The following is a 15,827-nucleotide window of genomic DNA, read 5'->3' on the forward strand; positions in this document are numbered from 1 at the left end:
TTTATGCATAAAAACTGAAGTCAAACCATTCTGTTTTTGCTTAAAATTTCGAAATTATACAATGTAATTTGTAATATAATGTAATTTGGTTGCCTCTAATTTTAAATGGAAAGAGCACATACAAAGACTTATTTTGTTTATATGAAGAGATTTATTTTATTTGTGTTACTTATTTATTTGATTTGGGGCTTGTTTTAAAATTTCAATTTAGTTTTGTTATTTACATTTACATTATATTTCAATTTTGGTACTTTTATGCAAAGCGACTTACAAATGAGGACAATAGAAGCAATCAAAACCAACAAAAGAGTCATAATTTACAAGTGCTATATTAGTATATTATTATAGTGTTATATTTCAATTTCACAAAGAAACGTGCAGTATTTTGTCCAAGCAATAATAAAAGGACACATTTAATTTATAATTTGTCTTAAATCTCATTTTGTTAAAAAAAAAAAAAGTGAATAAAATCGAATCGAATCGAATTGTGAATCGAATCGTGAGTTGAGTGAATCGTTACATCCCTAGTTCTCATCCAATAGTGCCGGTGCAGTAAATCGATAATATTACTGAATATTAAATGAATATTAAACGCTAACTAAGCTAGGCAAAAGAAACAGTCACAAGTAATCCAAATTTCATCAGGTGATAGAAATGGAGAAGAAAACCTTGGGAGAAACCAGGCTCAGTGGAGGATCTCTTCTCCCCTGGCCAATTCAGTTCAATTCTGAATTTTGCACAACCCTGGTTTTGTAACATGGCTTTTGCAACGACTGCGTCAAAAGTTCGAGTCACAGGATTATATCCTGAATGCTTTGTAAATCATTTTGGATAAAACCATCAGGCAAGTGCATAATTGTAAATAACTTCTCACATCATGCCTGATTAGTTACTGCAGATATGCCTAGAATGATTGATCGGCTTGATGTGGTTTGGTAAAGTAAATCCAATTTGTCAGGCAGTTGCGGGCAGTGGCTACGGAAGGTGATAAACTAGAGTAAATATGTACCATCAGTTTTTATTTTTAGGATGAATGAGGTTATTTCCCCTTTCGAAAAGCAATGTTACAACCACTTTTACAGCAACCTTCAGTGGGACGGTCAGCGTGATAAATCACCTCTTTCAGTCATAACGGTTTAATTCTCGGAGAGTATGATGGGTTGTGCTGCGCTTCACTGTACCAGCTTGAATCACCCTCACACTTTGTCATTTTGACGATGTGTCTCCTTCATTCAGATCTGCACACGTGTCCATACATGCTGCACGTGTGATTGGACAAAAGCGAACACAAACACAACTCATTGTGTAGCACGAGCTGGCTAAAGCCAACTCCTGGTCCAGACAATAGCCTGTGAAGATGGAGAAGCTCTCCAGCAAGTCTTTACTGGCTATAATAGCAGCGTCTGGCAGTGATTTTCTCAGTCTCACTGCCTGTCGCTGTCAGACACAGACGATCAGCAGAACTGTGCTTTGAGGAATTTGGAGAGGAGCCTGTCGTGAAGTCATACAATAGCTTTGTTATATATAGACCCATATTTGATTCTCATAATCTTCATTTACACCAAAGCTCTCAAATCTCATTTAAGTTTGCATATTCAAATAGGGTATTTTGGGCAATATTCAAATATGGCAATTCTTATTTAATGCAATTAATTGAACTTAGTGCTTTTTGACCCACTTTAGTAGGACTTAAGTACATTTTTATATGTAATTTCATAATTAATTATATTGTCTTTGAAATATGGTTAAAGTGTACTGTCGAATGTACTGACAAAGCAGGTTGATTTTATGATGAACTAAAATATACTTTAATGTAATTTCTATTGAAACTTGTATGCTATATGTTTAAATATATTTGTAATTACACCTTTCTAATGATTCAATCGAAATTTAGTACATGTAAAATATATTAACTTTAAATGTAATATAAAATAACACTACAGTTTAAATGATCAAGTACTTTGCAACCACATCAAAATAAGTGTACAGTACTTCTTTGAAGCATGACTGAAGATTATTAAAACAATGATTTAAAATGTACTTTAAAACTTTTAATTTGGCATTACTATAAAGTGCACTTTAAATGTGTACTTAAGATTGTTAAGAAACATATTCATGAAGGTGCACTCCGAGTATACTTAAGTGGCCTTTTATTTAATTAATGTGTTGTCTGCAAGTACAGTGTTTTTTTTTAATATACTTTTAAGATTTGAAGTTGAAGTTAGGAGTTTCAACTTTTTCACAAGGGTTGTAATGACATGAGGGGAAGTGAACAATGATAATTTTATAGCTGAACTATCCATTTAAGACACTTGAATTATGTATTTGTTTCAATTTGTAGGATGCAAAGTTTGTAGAGGAGAGGAGGAAACAGCTGCAGTCATACCTGCGTAAAATAATTTGCAGAGAAACACTCTTGTTTCTTAAGAGATCGCTAAGTGCTTTGTTGGTTTTGTGAATTGCAGGGGGTGTTTGTGTTAACAGATTGTCTGAAGGTCCTACTTATGCTCCATGCATAAACAGCTTAAAACATCAGTTATTAGGTGCACTTGCCATAATGCTGTTCGTGCATGTGCTTGGCTTGTTTATCTAGGTGTTTTGCCCATAATGGTCCCTCAGTAAAAAAGGTGTTTTACTATCTTGTTATCCTGATAGAATCCAAATTAGTAGCATAATACATCCTCAACCTAGGAATATGTTAGAAATAAGCCTTTTCCTAAGAAAACCAAAGGCTTTGGGTTTCTTTTGCCTGTCATATCAAACAATTTCTGTTCAAGGAAACGCTATCATATTTGAGCCAGTTTATCCTATTAGATGTAGTTTTCATATTAGATGTGATTATTTTAATGTTTTTGCAATGTGAGCATCAAGTATGCAAATACATATATTTGGTACTATATTTATGTTTTTATAGGTCAGGCCTAAACCCTACAACTCTCAATTTTAATACATTATGAAACAGGGTGTCCCTGCTTCCCCACTAAGGGGTTTTGAAGACCCTCTAATACACTTTATAGTGAATATTACTTGATGTTATTGTTGTAAAGTGCACAAAGAGCAAATATTTGTACTTGGTGTCATGGTTCTCACCTTTAAAGGGAGTTCTGACATGACGTGGGCCGGAGCATTAAATTAGCTCTGGCAGGCACAGCCCTCATGGGTAAGCTAATCTGACAGCGGTGATCTCCTCCACATATCCCATATCATAATCAACTTTTATGCCTTTTCGTGCCTGTTGGAGATAGATCACTATTAGAACTCCATGCCCTGATGACACACTAATGCTGAAATGCAGGGTGGCAGTGGTTTAGATGGCATGCAAACACTCACACACTTCCTAACGTTCTTTATTATTGTTGGGTGATTGAGCCGTTGCCCTCTGATGAAGTGGGTGACGCCAGAACATTTAGAGTAGTCCACTTCCCCTCAGCACGTGAGACATGACTGATGTCACATGCGTACAGATGCAAGAACTGGAGTATCAAGGCCAGTTAATCAGCCATCAAGGGGACATTAATAACATTTCAATCTTTCTCCCGCTGTCCCTTGTTCTATCTCAATTGCTTTTGATGTCACCCCCACCACAGCGCTGACTTTGATCTGGTTATCCATCAGCTTGATATGCTGGGTACAGTCGTGATGCTGATGATTTGATGCTGTAAATTCAAAGCAAGTCCTGAAGAAACAGGTTTTTCGAGGGATATTATCATGTTTGGATGAACTATATAATCATGGATAAATTTAGCAGAGTATATACATATATATATATACACTGCCCAGCCCACAAAGGAAACTTTATTGAAGTTGCTGCCTTTCTGCCAGTGAGTACATACACACACTGACACAATAATTCCCATGCAATAAACATCAACTGTGTAATTCAGCTCCATGGACTCTATATGACACTGTATTTAAGTGCCTCGATGGATGATACATGCCATTTTGGGTTGTCACTCAAGTAGGTCAATGCAATCAAACTTTCAAATGCCACAAATGCATGCTGAATACAGAAATGACACACAAGGGGAATTCGCCAAGAATGAATTGCATCCGCTTATAGTGCCACATTCACACTCGCCATTTGTGCTTCACATGATTCACTAAAGGAGGAATTATGCAAATAAAGCTGTGAAAAGTTTGTATTGAACGCAGTTTGCATGCTAAAATTCACAATTTTTGTGTTTTGCATCTCAGTGTTTGGTTGTGTAAGATGCAGAAGATGTAATTGGTATATTTCAGTGCAGTGGTTCTCAACCCTATATCCACAACAACATCTGAAGGCCAGACACTCCTTGTGTCTGTAAACTAAATGTAAGCATTTCAGAAGTTTTATGAGTGGAATGTTTCTCTTTTTAAACTGAATGTATAGTACTTTTTCCACTTATTTGTGAGTTACTGGATAAGGATTTTTAAATATATATACGTATATATATGTTTACTCACAATTTCTACCCAGTGAAATATTTTGGAGCTTGGTGTGGCTTGAAAAAAAAGTATATTCATTATAAAAAAAATGCCCTATTTTATCGATTCAGATTTCTTTTTGAAGTCTAGAAATTGCACTTAAAATTAGGCTACCTCATAAATACACAAGAACCCTGATTCTTCAAAGAAAAAAAAACAGTTGTTGAGAGGAAGAAATAAAAGACGAAATATCATGAATTTGACTTGTTTTAGCTTATTTTGATGTTTATTGTCCTGTTATAAATAATCATTCTGTGGCCCTCTTGTTGAGAACCACCGTTTTTCTAGGACTATACCGGTATCATTAGACCATTACAATTGGCTTTTTAAAATGCAGAAAGTGTACTCGACTGCATGCTGTCTGGATATATGCCCCATTATAATGCTGTTCTCCATTATTTGATCATCATTTGATGAATTACTACTGCCATGATGAGTAGAAAATGTACACAAACATGACTTTTTAATAAACCCTATTTACTGCCTGCTTTCAGTGGGTGGCAATAGCACACCGTTAATTATGGCAAGCATATAGCGCTCACTATTACAAACTTCCTAAAGCCTTATTTGCATAGACAGGTGTGTTTGTGCTGAAAAGAATGACAGTGACTTTATTTTAAATACCCATGGCTCTGTTTCAGCACCTGGTTAAGCTAGATTACGATGGTTTGTGAATATGACATGCGTTTCTTCACTGAAATCCCACACTGCCCATTTTACACCGAACAAATTGCGTCAACAATCATCTCACAGCTGTTCTTTTACAGGAAATTTGATTTCCTTACAGGACCACTCACATCCTGCATTTTACCGGCCAATTGTCTGTTCTGATTGGCTTGTTGATTTATCAGGTCAGATTTCCTTTCACATGCTGCATCTCATTGGTTTATTGTTAGCACTGGGTCTGGCAGCGTGACACGATTACATACAGGAAATTAATCAAAAATAAATAAAGTACCCTCACATCAAATCTGATTGAATTAAAAGAGACCCTTTGGCACATTGTGAGAAGATAATGGCTCTTTGCTTGGCATGACTGGAGATAATTTGAGTGCTAAGGACAGATGAGTCCATCTACTTTTTAGTTGGGGAGAACTAACTCTATGTGGATTGGATTTCCTTTGTGTAGATACAGTTCACCGTTCACCAGTTACGTTTCTGAACATGCTGTCTAGGAAATGTGTTTATTCTCAATAATAAACAGTGTGATTTATGTGATTAACAGTTCTGTTCTTGTGGTCTGGAAGCGGCACTCAGACCTGGAGTAGCTGCTCACAGTCATTTTAAACACATTAGTGATTACATATCCGTTCGATGCCAAAAAAGCCGCCTCCTGGCAAACAGACAGTGTGGAAAGCTGTCACACAGAGGTTATAGTGAGCTCGCTTTGCCAACTAGGGAATCCTTTCATGTTAAAACTGCTCTTGTGTGCCCGTTCCTGGCATCTCCTGACTGTCACTGTCAGTTTTGAGTGCGAATGACGAAGGTCTTTTAAAAGACATTCTTGTGAGAAGGTTTCTGTGAAACAAAAAAAATGTTTTTAGACTTTGAGAGACTTCAGCTTTGAAATGGAAGACACTTGAAGTCTATACATCTTTACAGTGCAGGGCTGCTTCAAAGAGTTTCCAGCGAAGGTGGTCTCACCTTGGGTCATCGTTTTGGTTTTGATGGGGCTCTAGTGGCAGTCTTGACTCACTTGGTGCTCTAGGAAATATTAGACATGACCAAAGACAAAAGCACTTTTTAGCAACTTGAAGTTTAGGATACAGGTACAATCAGGTTATTGTGTGAGTGTGTGTATGTAGATAGATGCTTTTGTTGATAAAGTGATAAACATTTTTTTCTGGATTTATTGACGAGAAAGTAGAAAAGAACAGCATGCATTTGAAATAAAATTATTTTGAATGTAATGTAAAATCTTAGAAATGTAATGTAAAATCTTAGAAATGCCTTTACTGTCACTTTTGATTAATTTATTGCATCCTTGCTGAATACAAGTTTAGTTAAAAGTTTAGTTTCTTTCAAATTAGTGTACATATCATTTTGTGTGTCATGTGTATATAGATAGACAGACAGACAGACAGACAGACAGATAGATAGATAGATAGATAGATAGATACAGATATAGATATATGCATATACAGTATACAGTATACATATAATATTTTTAGATAGATTATTTATTTATTTTGTATTGTTTAAAATCTACTTGGCCCAAAAATCTAAGGGAAGAGGTTGATTGGACATTGCTTCTAGTCTCACACAGAGAAGTATTGACTATCCCAGTGTTTTCCCAATTGAGAGGGGCCACGTCCAGTAAGGCTCGATTCAGTTTCAATGTGGTTGAGTCATTTCAAAATTTGCCTCATAGATATTACCCACCTAAATCCATAACAAGAAGCCTCTCCAGCAGAGGTGCAGGGGATAGACAGATAAGGAGGGCTTGTTCCAGGGCTAAATGAAGAGCTGAATCTCTGTTCTTAGAGGTTATGTAACACGTGGACACTCTTTCAGCGGCTACTGTTTAGACTGCAGATCAGCCTCCTGCTGCATGGACCCATTCAATAGTATGCTTTGTGAGGAGCTGAGAATGGATGGATGGAGAGATGGATCGATTTACTGGTGGGGGGCATCGCAGCACCCCACTTACCTGCTTCCAGCTTCTTCCCTGCTGCTCCAGCCTGATTGAAAGCAGCTCAACACTTCATTCTTCCTTTTTTTTTTTTTAGCTGTCTCCCTCGCTCTTTCCCCTTGCCCAGCTCTCCTCTTTTCTCTCTCATCTCTATGCCGATCTGACAGCAGCAATACAGCAGAGGAGAAGCCGATCATGGTATGTTGTGTGTTGCATAACCACACTTCTGGCTTACTGTTCAAATTTCATTTCCTTTGAAACCTCTTGAATGTTATTAGTTACATGTAATCAGTACAGCTAGATCAGCATGCTCTCAGACCAACGGCTTCATAAGTGGCTGTTCCATCATACCCTCACAAAGGTACTTTGAAACTCTTGTTTTTGGTCCTTTTTGAGAGCAGAGAAGGAAATTCATGTTTTTCTCCCCACTTTAAGATTATCCAGTTGCAGGAAAAGGTATGTGAACCATAGATTCTTGCATAAATTGGTCATAAAATTTGATGCCTTGTGGGATAGAAAGAGTGTGACTGTATCCAATCAAATTCACACAGTTATGTTGTGTTTTATGCAAAGTGAGTGCCAGACATTAGTAATATAGAACCACAGCACAGAGCAAGTAACTGGTTTTCTCATCTGATGCACCTACATTTTCAAGAAAAAAAAGATGTGCGTTTTCTATGGATTTATAACATTGGATTTCATTTTATTAAAAAGTGAATATTAATATTAAACATATTATAATTAATCAATTTGATATATATATTTTTTTATTAAGCTCTGATAGCTCTGACTCCGGTTGACTCCAATTAAGTTAGTCAATAACCCAGGGCTCGTTATAGATACAAAATTAATTTACTTACACATCAAGATATTCATGATATAGTTAACAAGTTTGGGAATATTTCAAATTTAAAAAAGGAAAAATGAAATAAAACCAATAGGCCTACATCTGTTATACAGCACTATCGTGGCTGCTGTGTGCCGTTGACGTTTTAATCATGTTACTTGTCCGGTCGGGCAAGGAAAATTCTCTTTCACTTGCCACACAAAATCCACTTGTCCCAGACAAGCAGACAAATGTTAATGTCAAGCCCTGATTAACCTGTTCCATTTTTACTTGAAAACATGTTTAAGCAGACTGTGGTGTCTGTTATTGTGACTTGGTTGAAGATCAGATCAAATTTGATAAGTAATTTTAGCAGAAGTCCATTGTAAGTCCACACACGTTTTTGTGCAAATGTAGGTGCATTCAGTTTGACAAAACCATTTATTTGCTCTTCTCTGTGGTTCTATACTCCTAAAATGTCTGGCACTCACTTTACACATGCATATAAAGCATGCACCATCACCGTGTGAATTAGCTTGAATGTAGTCGCACCCTTTCCATCCCATATGTCCAAAGTTTGTGATGCCTTGGCTTTTTCCTTTAGCCACAATCACACAAAAACCATGATTCTTTATGCAGCGCTGAATTCTGGACAATGCTGATACAGGCACACAGCTCTCAGACACACACCACTTCTCTGTCACTCATCTATAGCAGTCTCATGGCATTACAACTGCCCTCCTTCCCACCTGACACCTTTAATTGTGACCCAATGTGTATTTTCTCCTTGTGCACCTTCCTGCTTTTCCACCCTCTTTTAGTTTTTCTGCTCACCATCGGCACCATAAAAATAAGGTAAATGAAAATAAGATGCTGTAGAATAAAATAGAAAAAAAAAACATCCTCATCTATATAGTGCTACAGTGATGATGTCATTTTTAGGCCAACCCAGAAGTTAGAGTAGCATCACCCTGGTTACCTCGACAAGAAGACTGATTTTTCCCATTGCCTTTTGGATTGCAGAAAATAAACTCTGTGATCAAACAAAAGTTTACAATTCTTACTCGTTTTATACATTATGATCTTCACAAATGAACACAACTTTTATGAATTTTGAAACATAAATACAGTCGGCAGAAGTAAAAATCTAAATGTAGGCTATAAATGAATGAGTTTACCTGTTTGGCATGATGATGTTTGATGTCCAACAACCTCTGTAGTCTCATTTAGCCACATTAAAAGAACGTTTTTCAAGACAATTAAAAGCTTTTTTTCTGTTTTTGTTTTAAAATAAAACATGAAAATATCTTGAACTTGTGTTCACCACAGGCCTTATTTCAGGCATTTAACTGAAAATACATAAAAAAAACCCCATTGACTTTCAGGACGATGGAACAGGAAGTGCTGAAATGCTAACTTGTTACCTGGTTTTGGCAGACAAAAATACGTCATCCCTGAAGCACTCTATTGAATGTTAATTTAGTCAAGTTTCAAATTAAAATGTGGCCCTGTTACTAATAGTTATTTGTCATTTTAATTGGTTTATAAAAAAACATGGAACTTTTTCATTTAATTACATTTTTACTCTTTTATTTAAATTTGTATTTAATTATATTATTTTATCTTTAAATGTTTTTAAGTTAATCATTATCTTATTTTATAGCTAGCACACAGAGGTCTACAGCACAGTATGTGCAGTACATTATTTCATTATTTACATTGTTTATTTATATTTATATGTAGTTTGGGAGCAGGCACCATGTGAGCCAGGACCGCCACTGGCTCCTAGACTCCTCCAGCTCATGAGTGGCATATACTCATCATGGTATCCAGGCTGGAGTTGTCTCTGTACGGTGAGCCGCAGCTGTGTATGTATAGTGTCTAACCCTCAACTGCAGCTGATGTCTATACAGCCCTCCCTCAGGACTCACACACTGTCTCTGACACACATTCAGCCTCGGGGGCTTTCCGCTCGGTGCTCAACTCGCAGGCATCTTTCAGTTTCAGTTTGTTAGCCTTGAGTTACGGGTGATGTCAGTGTGCGTTCTGTGAGGATGTAAGGAAAGAATGTTATTGCAAAGAGCTTGTTTCATTGATTATTTACCTGCAGTGGGGACTCTGACACACAGTAGCATTTAGTTATTGTAAATGCACAGAGAACATCTCCGAACTGTGGTTTCCTGCTCCGTTTAAGCATTTAGGTGCCTGGTGGCAACTATCTGTTTTCCAAAGGTATCACAACACAAATGAACACCTGGAGTCAGGCAGGAGAAGAAAGAGCAAAGCGCCCAGGGGGTTTACCGATGTTTGCGTTTGTTCTCTAACAGGGACAACCCGACAGCTAATGAGAGTGGTGCCAAAACTGCCCGATCCAAAGCCTCCAGCCGCTTCCCCAGACTAGGCCGCAACTCAGGTCGTGAAACCCGGAACCCGGAACCCCAGAGCGGTGACCTTTAACCTCTGACCGCAATCCTCAGAACTCATCAGTATGGATGTACCGAGCCAAGGACCTTCTCTTCTATTATGGATGTACTGTACATAGCGCCACTGTTGGAGACTAGCTGGGTCTAGAAACGACGAACAAAATCAGCAAGAAAATGCGGCGTGAATCGGTTTAGTGGCAGAAGTTTCAGTTACTATTGTGCCTAGTGATTTATAACAGATGTTGTTTCGGGGAAAAGTCGGGATGTCATTTTGACTAACAGCAGTGACATGAAACTTTTATGAGACTGTGATGAGAATTGTGTGATTGTCTGGAAATAATTTGCACATCATCATATTGCTTGACACATGGGACTCAATTTTATCTTTCTGTTTGTATACATTTTGTTACCATGCTCTGCTATGTATGAGGCACAAAGTTAGATGTAATTTTATTATGACTGCACTTATAATAGATATACAAAACAATCACTTTTCACCTTCCTGTTCACAATAAACCCAAAAAACATATTTCAGATTTTAGATGAACGTCCAGTGATGGTCAGAATGGGATGCGTTAGTCAGGTCTGGGCTCTCGCACTCCAGAGCCCTTGTCGTCTGTTCCTGAAAACCTTTCATTGGAAATTTCCCGGGCTGCCATTATCCTGTATGACCCCAAGAGTACTGTTACACAGAAACCGGCGCGGATGGGGCATTGTGTGGACTGAACGGAAGAGAATTTCGTTGCAGGGGAACCTCCACTGAGAGATCATTTTGCCCTATTTGAAATACAAGCACAATAATGATTGGGATTCATTACTAATAAATAGTATTTATAGTTTTAACATGTTGTAATGTCAAAGAGAGGAACCATGATGTGTTTAAATGAATAAATAGTCCGCTATCAAACTGAATGTGATGTAGAATTGCCATCAGATTCTGTTCAGCTGTAACACATACAGTAGCAGATCTGTTGTGTGCTTTGCATATTTGTCTGTTTGCAACCTTTTGTACTAGTAAGCAACTGTATATGATGGTTTTTCTTAAACAGTGTATCTTTTGTCCTAAACGTGACAGGACGCAGCTGTTTTGCAGCCTTAAGAATACATGAGCTTAATGAATACATAAATAAATACAAGTTCCAACACACAATCTGGTTTTGTGTCAGATTTGTAAGGTAACTTGAGATTAGCACAATGATGCAAGACTGCTTTTGCCCCATTTCGAGTAAAGAAAATAAGCGTTTTAAAGACTCAATGTACTTTAAAAAAATCTAAATTAAAAAGTGGTCAACAATGGCTAATTGTGAGCTCGTGAGCGGTGTTGCCATGGTAACTTGAAACAAAATAAATGGGTTGTCTCTAATTGTTGGTCCTTTCTGTCACCTTAAGTGATACAAAGTGTCTGTCACATGTGGGTTTAATTCCAAAAATTGGTGCTTGCAAGGCAGCAAAAGAATAGTGTTAGGAAGAGTTCACCCAAAAATGAAAATTCTGTCATCATTTGCTCACCTTCAAGTTGTTCCAAACCTGTACGAGTTTCTTTCTTCTGTTGAACACAAAAGAAGATATTTTGACAAATGTGGGTAACCAAACAATTGCTGGTAGGCATTGACTTCCATATTTTTATTATCATCTTTTTCTATAATATGTAAGTCACTGGCTACCGTCAACTGTTTATTTCCCAGAATTCTTCAAAATACCTTCGGAAGAACTTAAGGGTGTTTTTTTGTGGCGAACTATCCATCTAAAATTTTAAGTGCGCTGTTAGGCTTTGATTCTGTGTAAATGAAACGCTGCATCAAGAGGTTTGCTGTCATTATGCAAGAAATTGTGTCATCACAATTCAGTATGCAAACAGAACAGTGTATTCATATTTTGAACATTTTATCAATGCAAGTAACACTTTTATCTTAAATTAGGGATGCACCGATACCACTTTTTCCAGTACTCGCCCAATACCGATACTTTTATTTTTGGTACTTGCCGATACCGAGTACCGATACCAATATTTTCATTGCATTTGTAAATTTTTTAAATATTGGGTACAGAAACCAAAATAGTATGTATAATGTTAGTTGGTTAACTTCATTTATCAAATAGATACAGTCAAACCAAAATTTATTCAGACACCTTCAACATTTCTCACATTATCACAGTTTATTCGCTATAGTTTAGAAAATGGTAATAAAATATGACAAGAACTCATAGTTAAACTGTGTCAGAACAAATTCAGCTTGATAATGCTAGATAACTTTGATAGAAAGGTATGTAATGGATTACAATAAACCAAAAATTATTCATACAGCTGTCAATATTTACACAACTATCAATACTTTGTCGGGTGACCCTTAGCCTTAATGACAGCATATAGTCTCCTGGGCATGCTGTCAACCAGGTTCATGCAAACCTGAACTTCAATTTTTTCCCAGACTCGGTCTGAATAATTTTTGGTTCCAAATTTGTATCAAATTTACTGGTTCGTCCACTGTATGAAGAATTTTTTGGTATAATATATCACAGTTTAGTTTATTTTGCTATCCTCACTTGACATAAATGAACTATAGTGTCCTACACCCACTAGTAAAAAAATATCAAAAATTATATCTGATCTCTGAATAATTTTTGGTTTCACTGTATATCCTTCGGTTATTTTCACACTTAATTATGCCCATTAAAATGTATTTTACAAGTTTTTGTTACTTTCACTGTTCATTTTTTCTCTCTCTCTATGGTAGCCTACATCATCTTTAATTTAATAGCATTAGAGCTGCTCCATTGCAGCGGTGTAGTACTGTAATCACGCGATTTGCTGTAAAAATGCATGGAACCACTTGCTATAAATCTCCTAACTGTGATATTTTCATAAATAGAAGTCGCGTTTTTTCATCTGAAACGTGCTGCTATTTATATTCCAAAGCCACTCATATAATGCAGAAACACTCAAGCAAGCAAAACACGCACAACGCGTGCACGTATTTGTACTGGAGCAGAATGAGAGGGACAAGTACAGTACAGCCTAGCGCATTTCACACAGGCTGTTAGTTTCACTTTCGCCAGAAAGTCGTGTATGCTTAAGGGTGAAAATAAATGACGTTTATAGTGAATGCCCCAATAAATTGTCTTATATTTCGATTTAGTTTTAATCCAAATGATGCGTGCTAAGTGACCGATCATCAATAAAGATCACACAAAAGTGTGCGCTCTCTCTCTCTCTCCCTCCCTCCCTACCATTAAGTAACTTGTGCATTGTTTTACTTACTTCTTTTTGACATATCTGACCGAACTACAAACTTTCCAGTGATGTCTGTGAGAAAGGGATATTCACTCGACAAGCTCGCGCATCTGCGCAGCCACGCGCTCAATCCACTCAGCGTGATTTGCTTACCAGCTGGCGCAAATCAGCTATACAGGCATTAATACTGAATGTTTTATATTCATTGCATACATATACTTCGTAGACATCTTTAATCTCTAATAACTCCATTCTGCTGTCTGTTGTCGGTGTTTCTTTGTCTGAATATGGCACTTATCACATGCTGTGTGGTATCGGTGTTTGGTATCTGGGCATTTTAACGAGTACGAGTACAGGAGCTCAGTATCGGGCCCGATACCAGTATCGGTATAGGTGCATCCCTATCTTAAATTCTTTTAAATGTATAAAGTTCCCAAAAACAAACAAACAAACAAAAAAGAATATAAGTTTAATACTTTGAGTTAAAAGGATAGTTCACCCATAAATTAAAATTTACTAAAAGTGTACTCACCCTTTAGCCCATCCAAGATGTAGGTTTGTTTGTTCATCAGAACAGATTAAAAAATTAAGCATGCAGTGAATGCGGGTGCCATCAAAATGAGAGTTCAAACAGCTGATGAAAGCATCACAATAATCCACAAGTAATCCAGTCAGAACCTGAATTTTTGAGGAATATTAAAGTTGAATATACATATAATACAACTGAATGTAATATAAGGGACAACTGGGCTAGTCATCACACTGTGTACTCCAGTAAATGATTTGGCTACAAAAAGTTAATAAACAAATCTACCGTTTTTGCTCAGGAGAAAAACAAAATGCAGTTCATTTAACATACCTTGACTAATAGTGGGGTATGTTGTCACACTATATGGAAAATCAGGCTTTTAAGACATTTTTTTTTTAATTTAAGACAGTCTTGAAAACAACATATACAACTATTTTAGAGAACACAAGAATTTGACTCAAAACCTTATAATTACTGAGATACAGTCCTTGTGTCAACTAACACCAGTGTCCCTTGCTGGCAGTCAGAAGTAGATCACTGCTCGTCGCAGTCTAGCACGGAGAGTAAATTCACAGCTGAGTGAATACAGGCCAGACAATCTGTGCACTTCCGCTTGGATGACCATATAGATAATGTTACTTGTGCTTCTGGTCATAGCTTAGCAGCATTTAAAACAGAAAAACACAGGCAATTTATTTCACTGTATAGGAGGTGAAGCCCGTCAAATCTACATTACAAAGATGTAGTCATTCCGTGAGCTAAACATTAATGTACTTACCTTTAGCACTCTGTGTAGTTATGTTATGTTTAAATAAGCTGTTTTATTCATGTGATACATTCCTAACATTTATTGTTCTGCTGAATATAATTTCCATGAATTTCTCTGCAGAGCGCAGTGACCTTACTTAAGTCGAGGCTGTTGTATAAACAGTCCTGAGTATTTTAGTGGGAATTCAAATACAACAGCCATGTATTCTTCTCTTTCTTTTTATGTAGTTGATTTGCATCTCAAAACTCTGGCTGTGAATGTATAAAGGAAGTATTTTAAACTATGGAAATATCTTTTAAGAACTGGATGTTTAAAATTTTTTTATTTTTTATTTTTATTTTGCTTCATTCAAAGACCTCTGTGGTTTTCTTAGTTTTCTTAGTTGTTACATTTATTTTTGACTATGCAGTGTGAACATTCATGAGTGTACTTTTACTTTCAACCTGAATGTCATTTAAGATCTACAGAGTGTTAATCTCGTCAATCAAATTACTGACAATTAATCGTTATCAAAGATTTTCTTTTAATGAGACAATGAAATGATGCAATCGTGATTATAAACAATTTAGGCTACTTAAATTGTACTGTTATTGAAAATGACAAGACAGAATGATGCCACAAGATATTAACAGTACAGTAATAATGTTTCATATAATCCAATTATAACCAATTGTCACGATCACCGACTGGAGTGCACTGGTTGTCCACTAGAGGGCACTTCATCCCAGACTTCTGCCACTCTATCAAGGACTTCATTCCCCATAATCCTCTGCCCGGTCTCATCAGCACTTATTGTTTGCACCTGTGTCTCATTAGCATGGTTAGCTCACCCTATATAAGCCTGGTTCTTACTCTCATTCTTTGCTAAGTCTTGTATTTGTCATTACTGCAATTCTAATCCTTGTATCTTGGTTCTTCCGTATCTTGGTTCCTGGTTCCTGGACACCATACA

General features: G+C 36.8%; 1 protein-coding gene across 1 annotated transcript in view; it reads left to right on the forward strand.

The window, feature by feature from the left end:
• Positions 1–11,488, forward strand: part of snx29 (sorting nexin 29) — a 144,067-nt gene extending 132,579 nt beyond the window's left edge. Inside the window, exons 20-22 of the mRNA XM_016490979.1 lie at positions 2,342–2,402; positions 3,746–3,821; positions 10,250–11,488. Coding sequence (XP_016346465.1) covers positions 2,342–2,402; positions 3,746–3,821; positions 10,250–10,379 — 267 coding nt within the window. The 3' untranslated portion in view covers positions 10,380–11,488. The remainder of the gene's footprint in view (positions 1–2,341; positions 2,403–3,745; positions 3,822–10,249) is intronic.
• Positions 11,489–15,827: the final 4,339 nt, after the last annotated feature.

Source organism: Sinocyclocheilus anshuiensis, unplaced genomic scaffold (genome assembly GCF_001515605.1).
Source record: "Sinocyclocheilus anshuiensis isolate Anshui unplaced genomic scaffold, SAMN03320099.WGS_v1.1 scaffold726, whole genome shotgun sequence".
Taxonomy (NCBI): Eukaryota; Metazoa; Chordata; class Actinopteri; order Cypriniformes; family Cyprinidae; genus Sinocyclocheilus; species Sinocyclocheilus anshuiensis.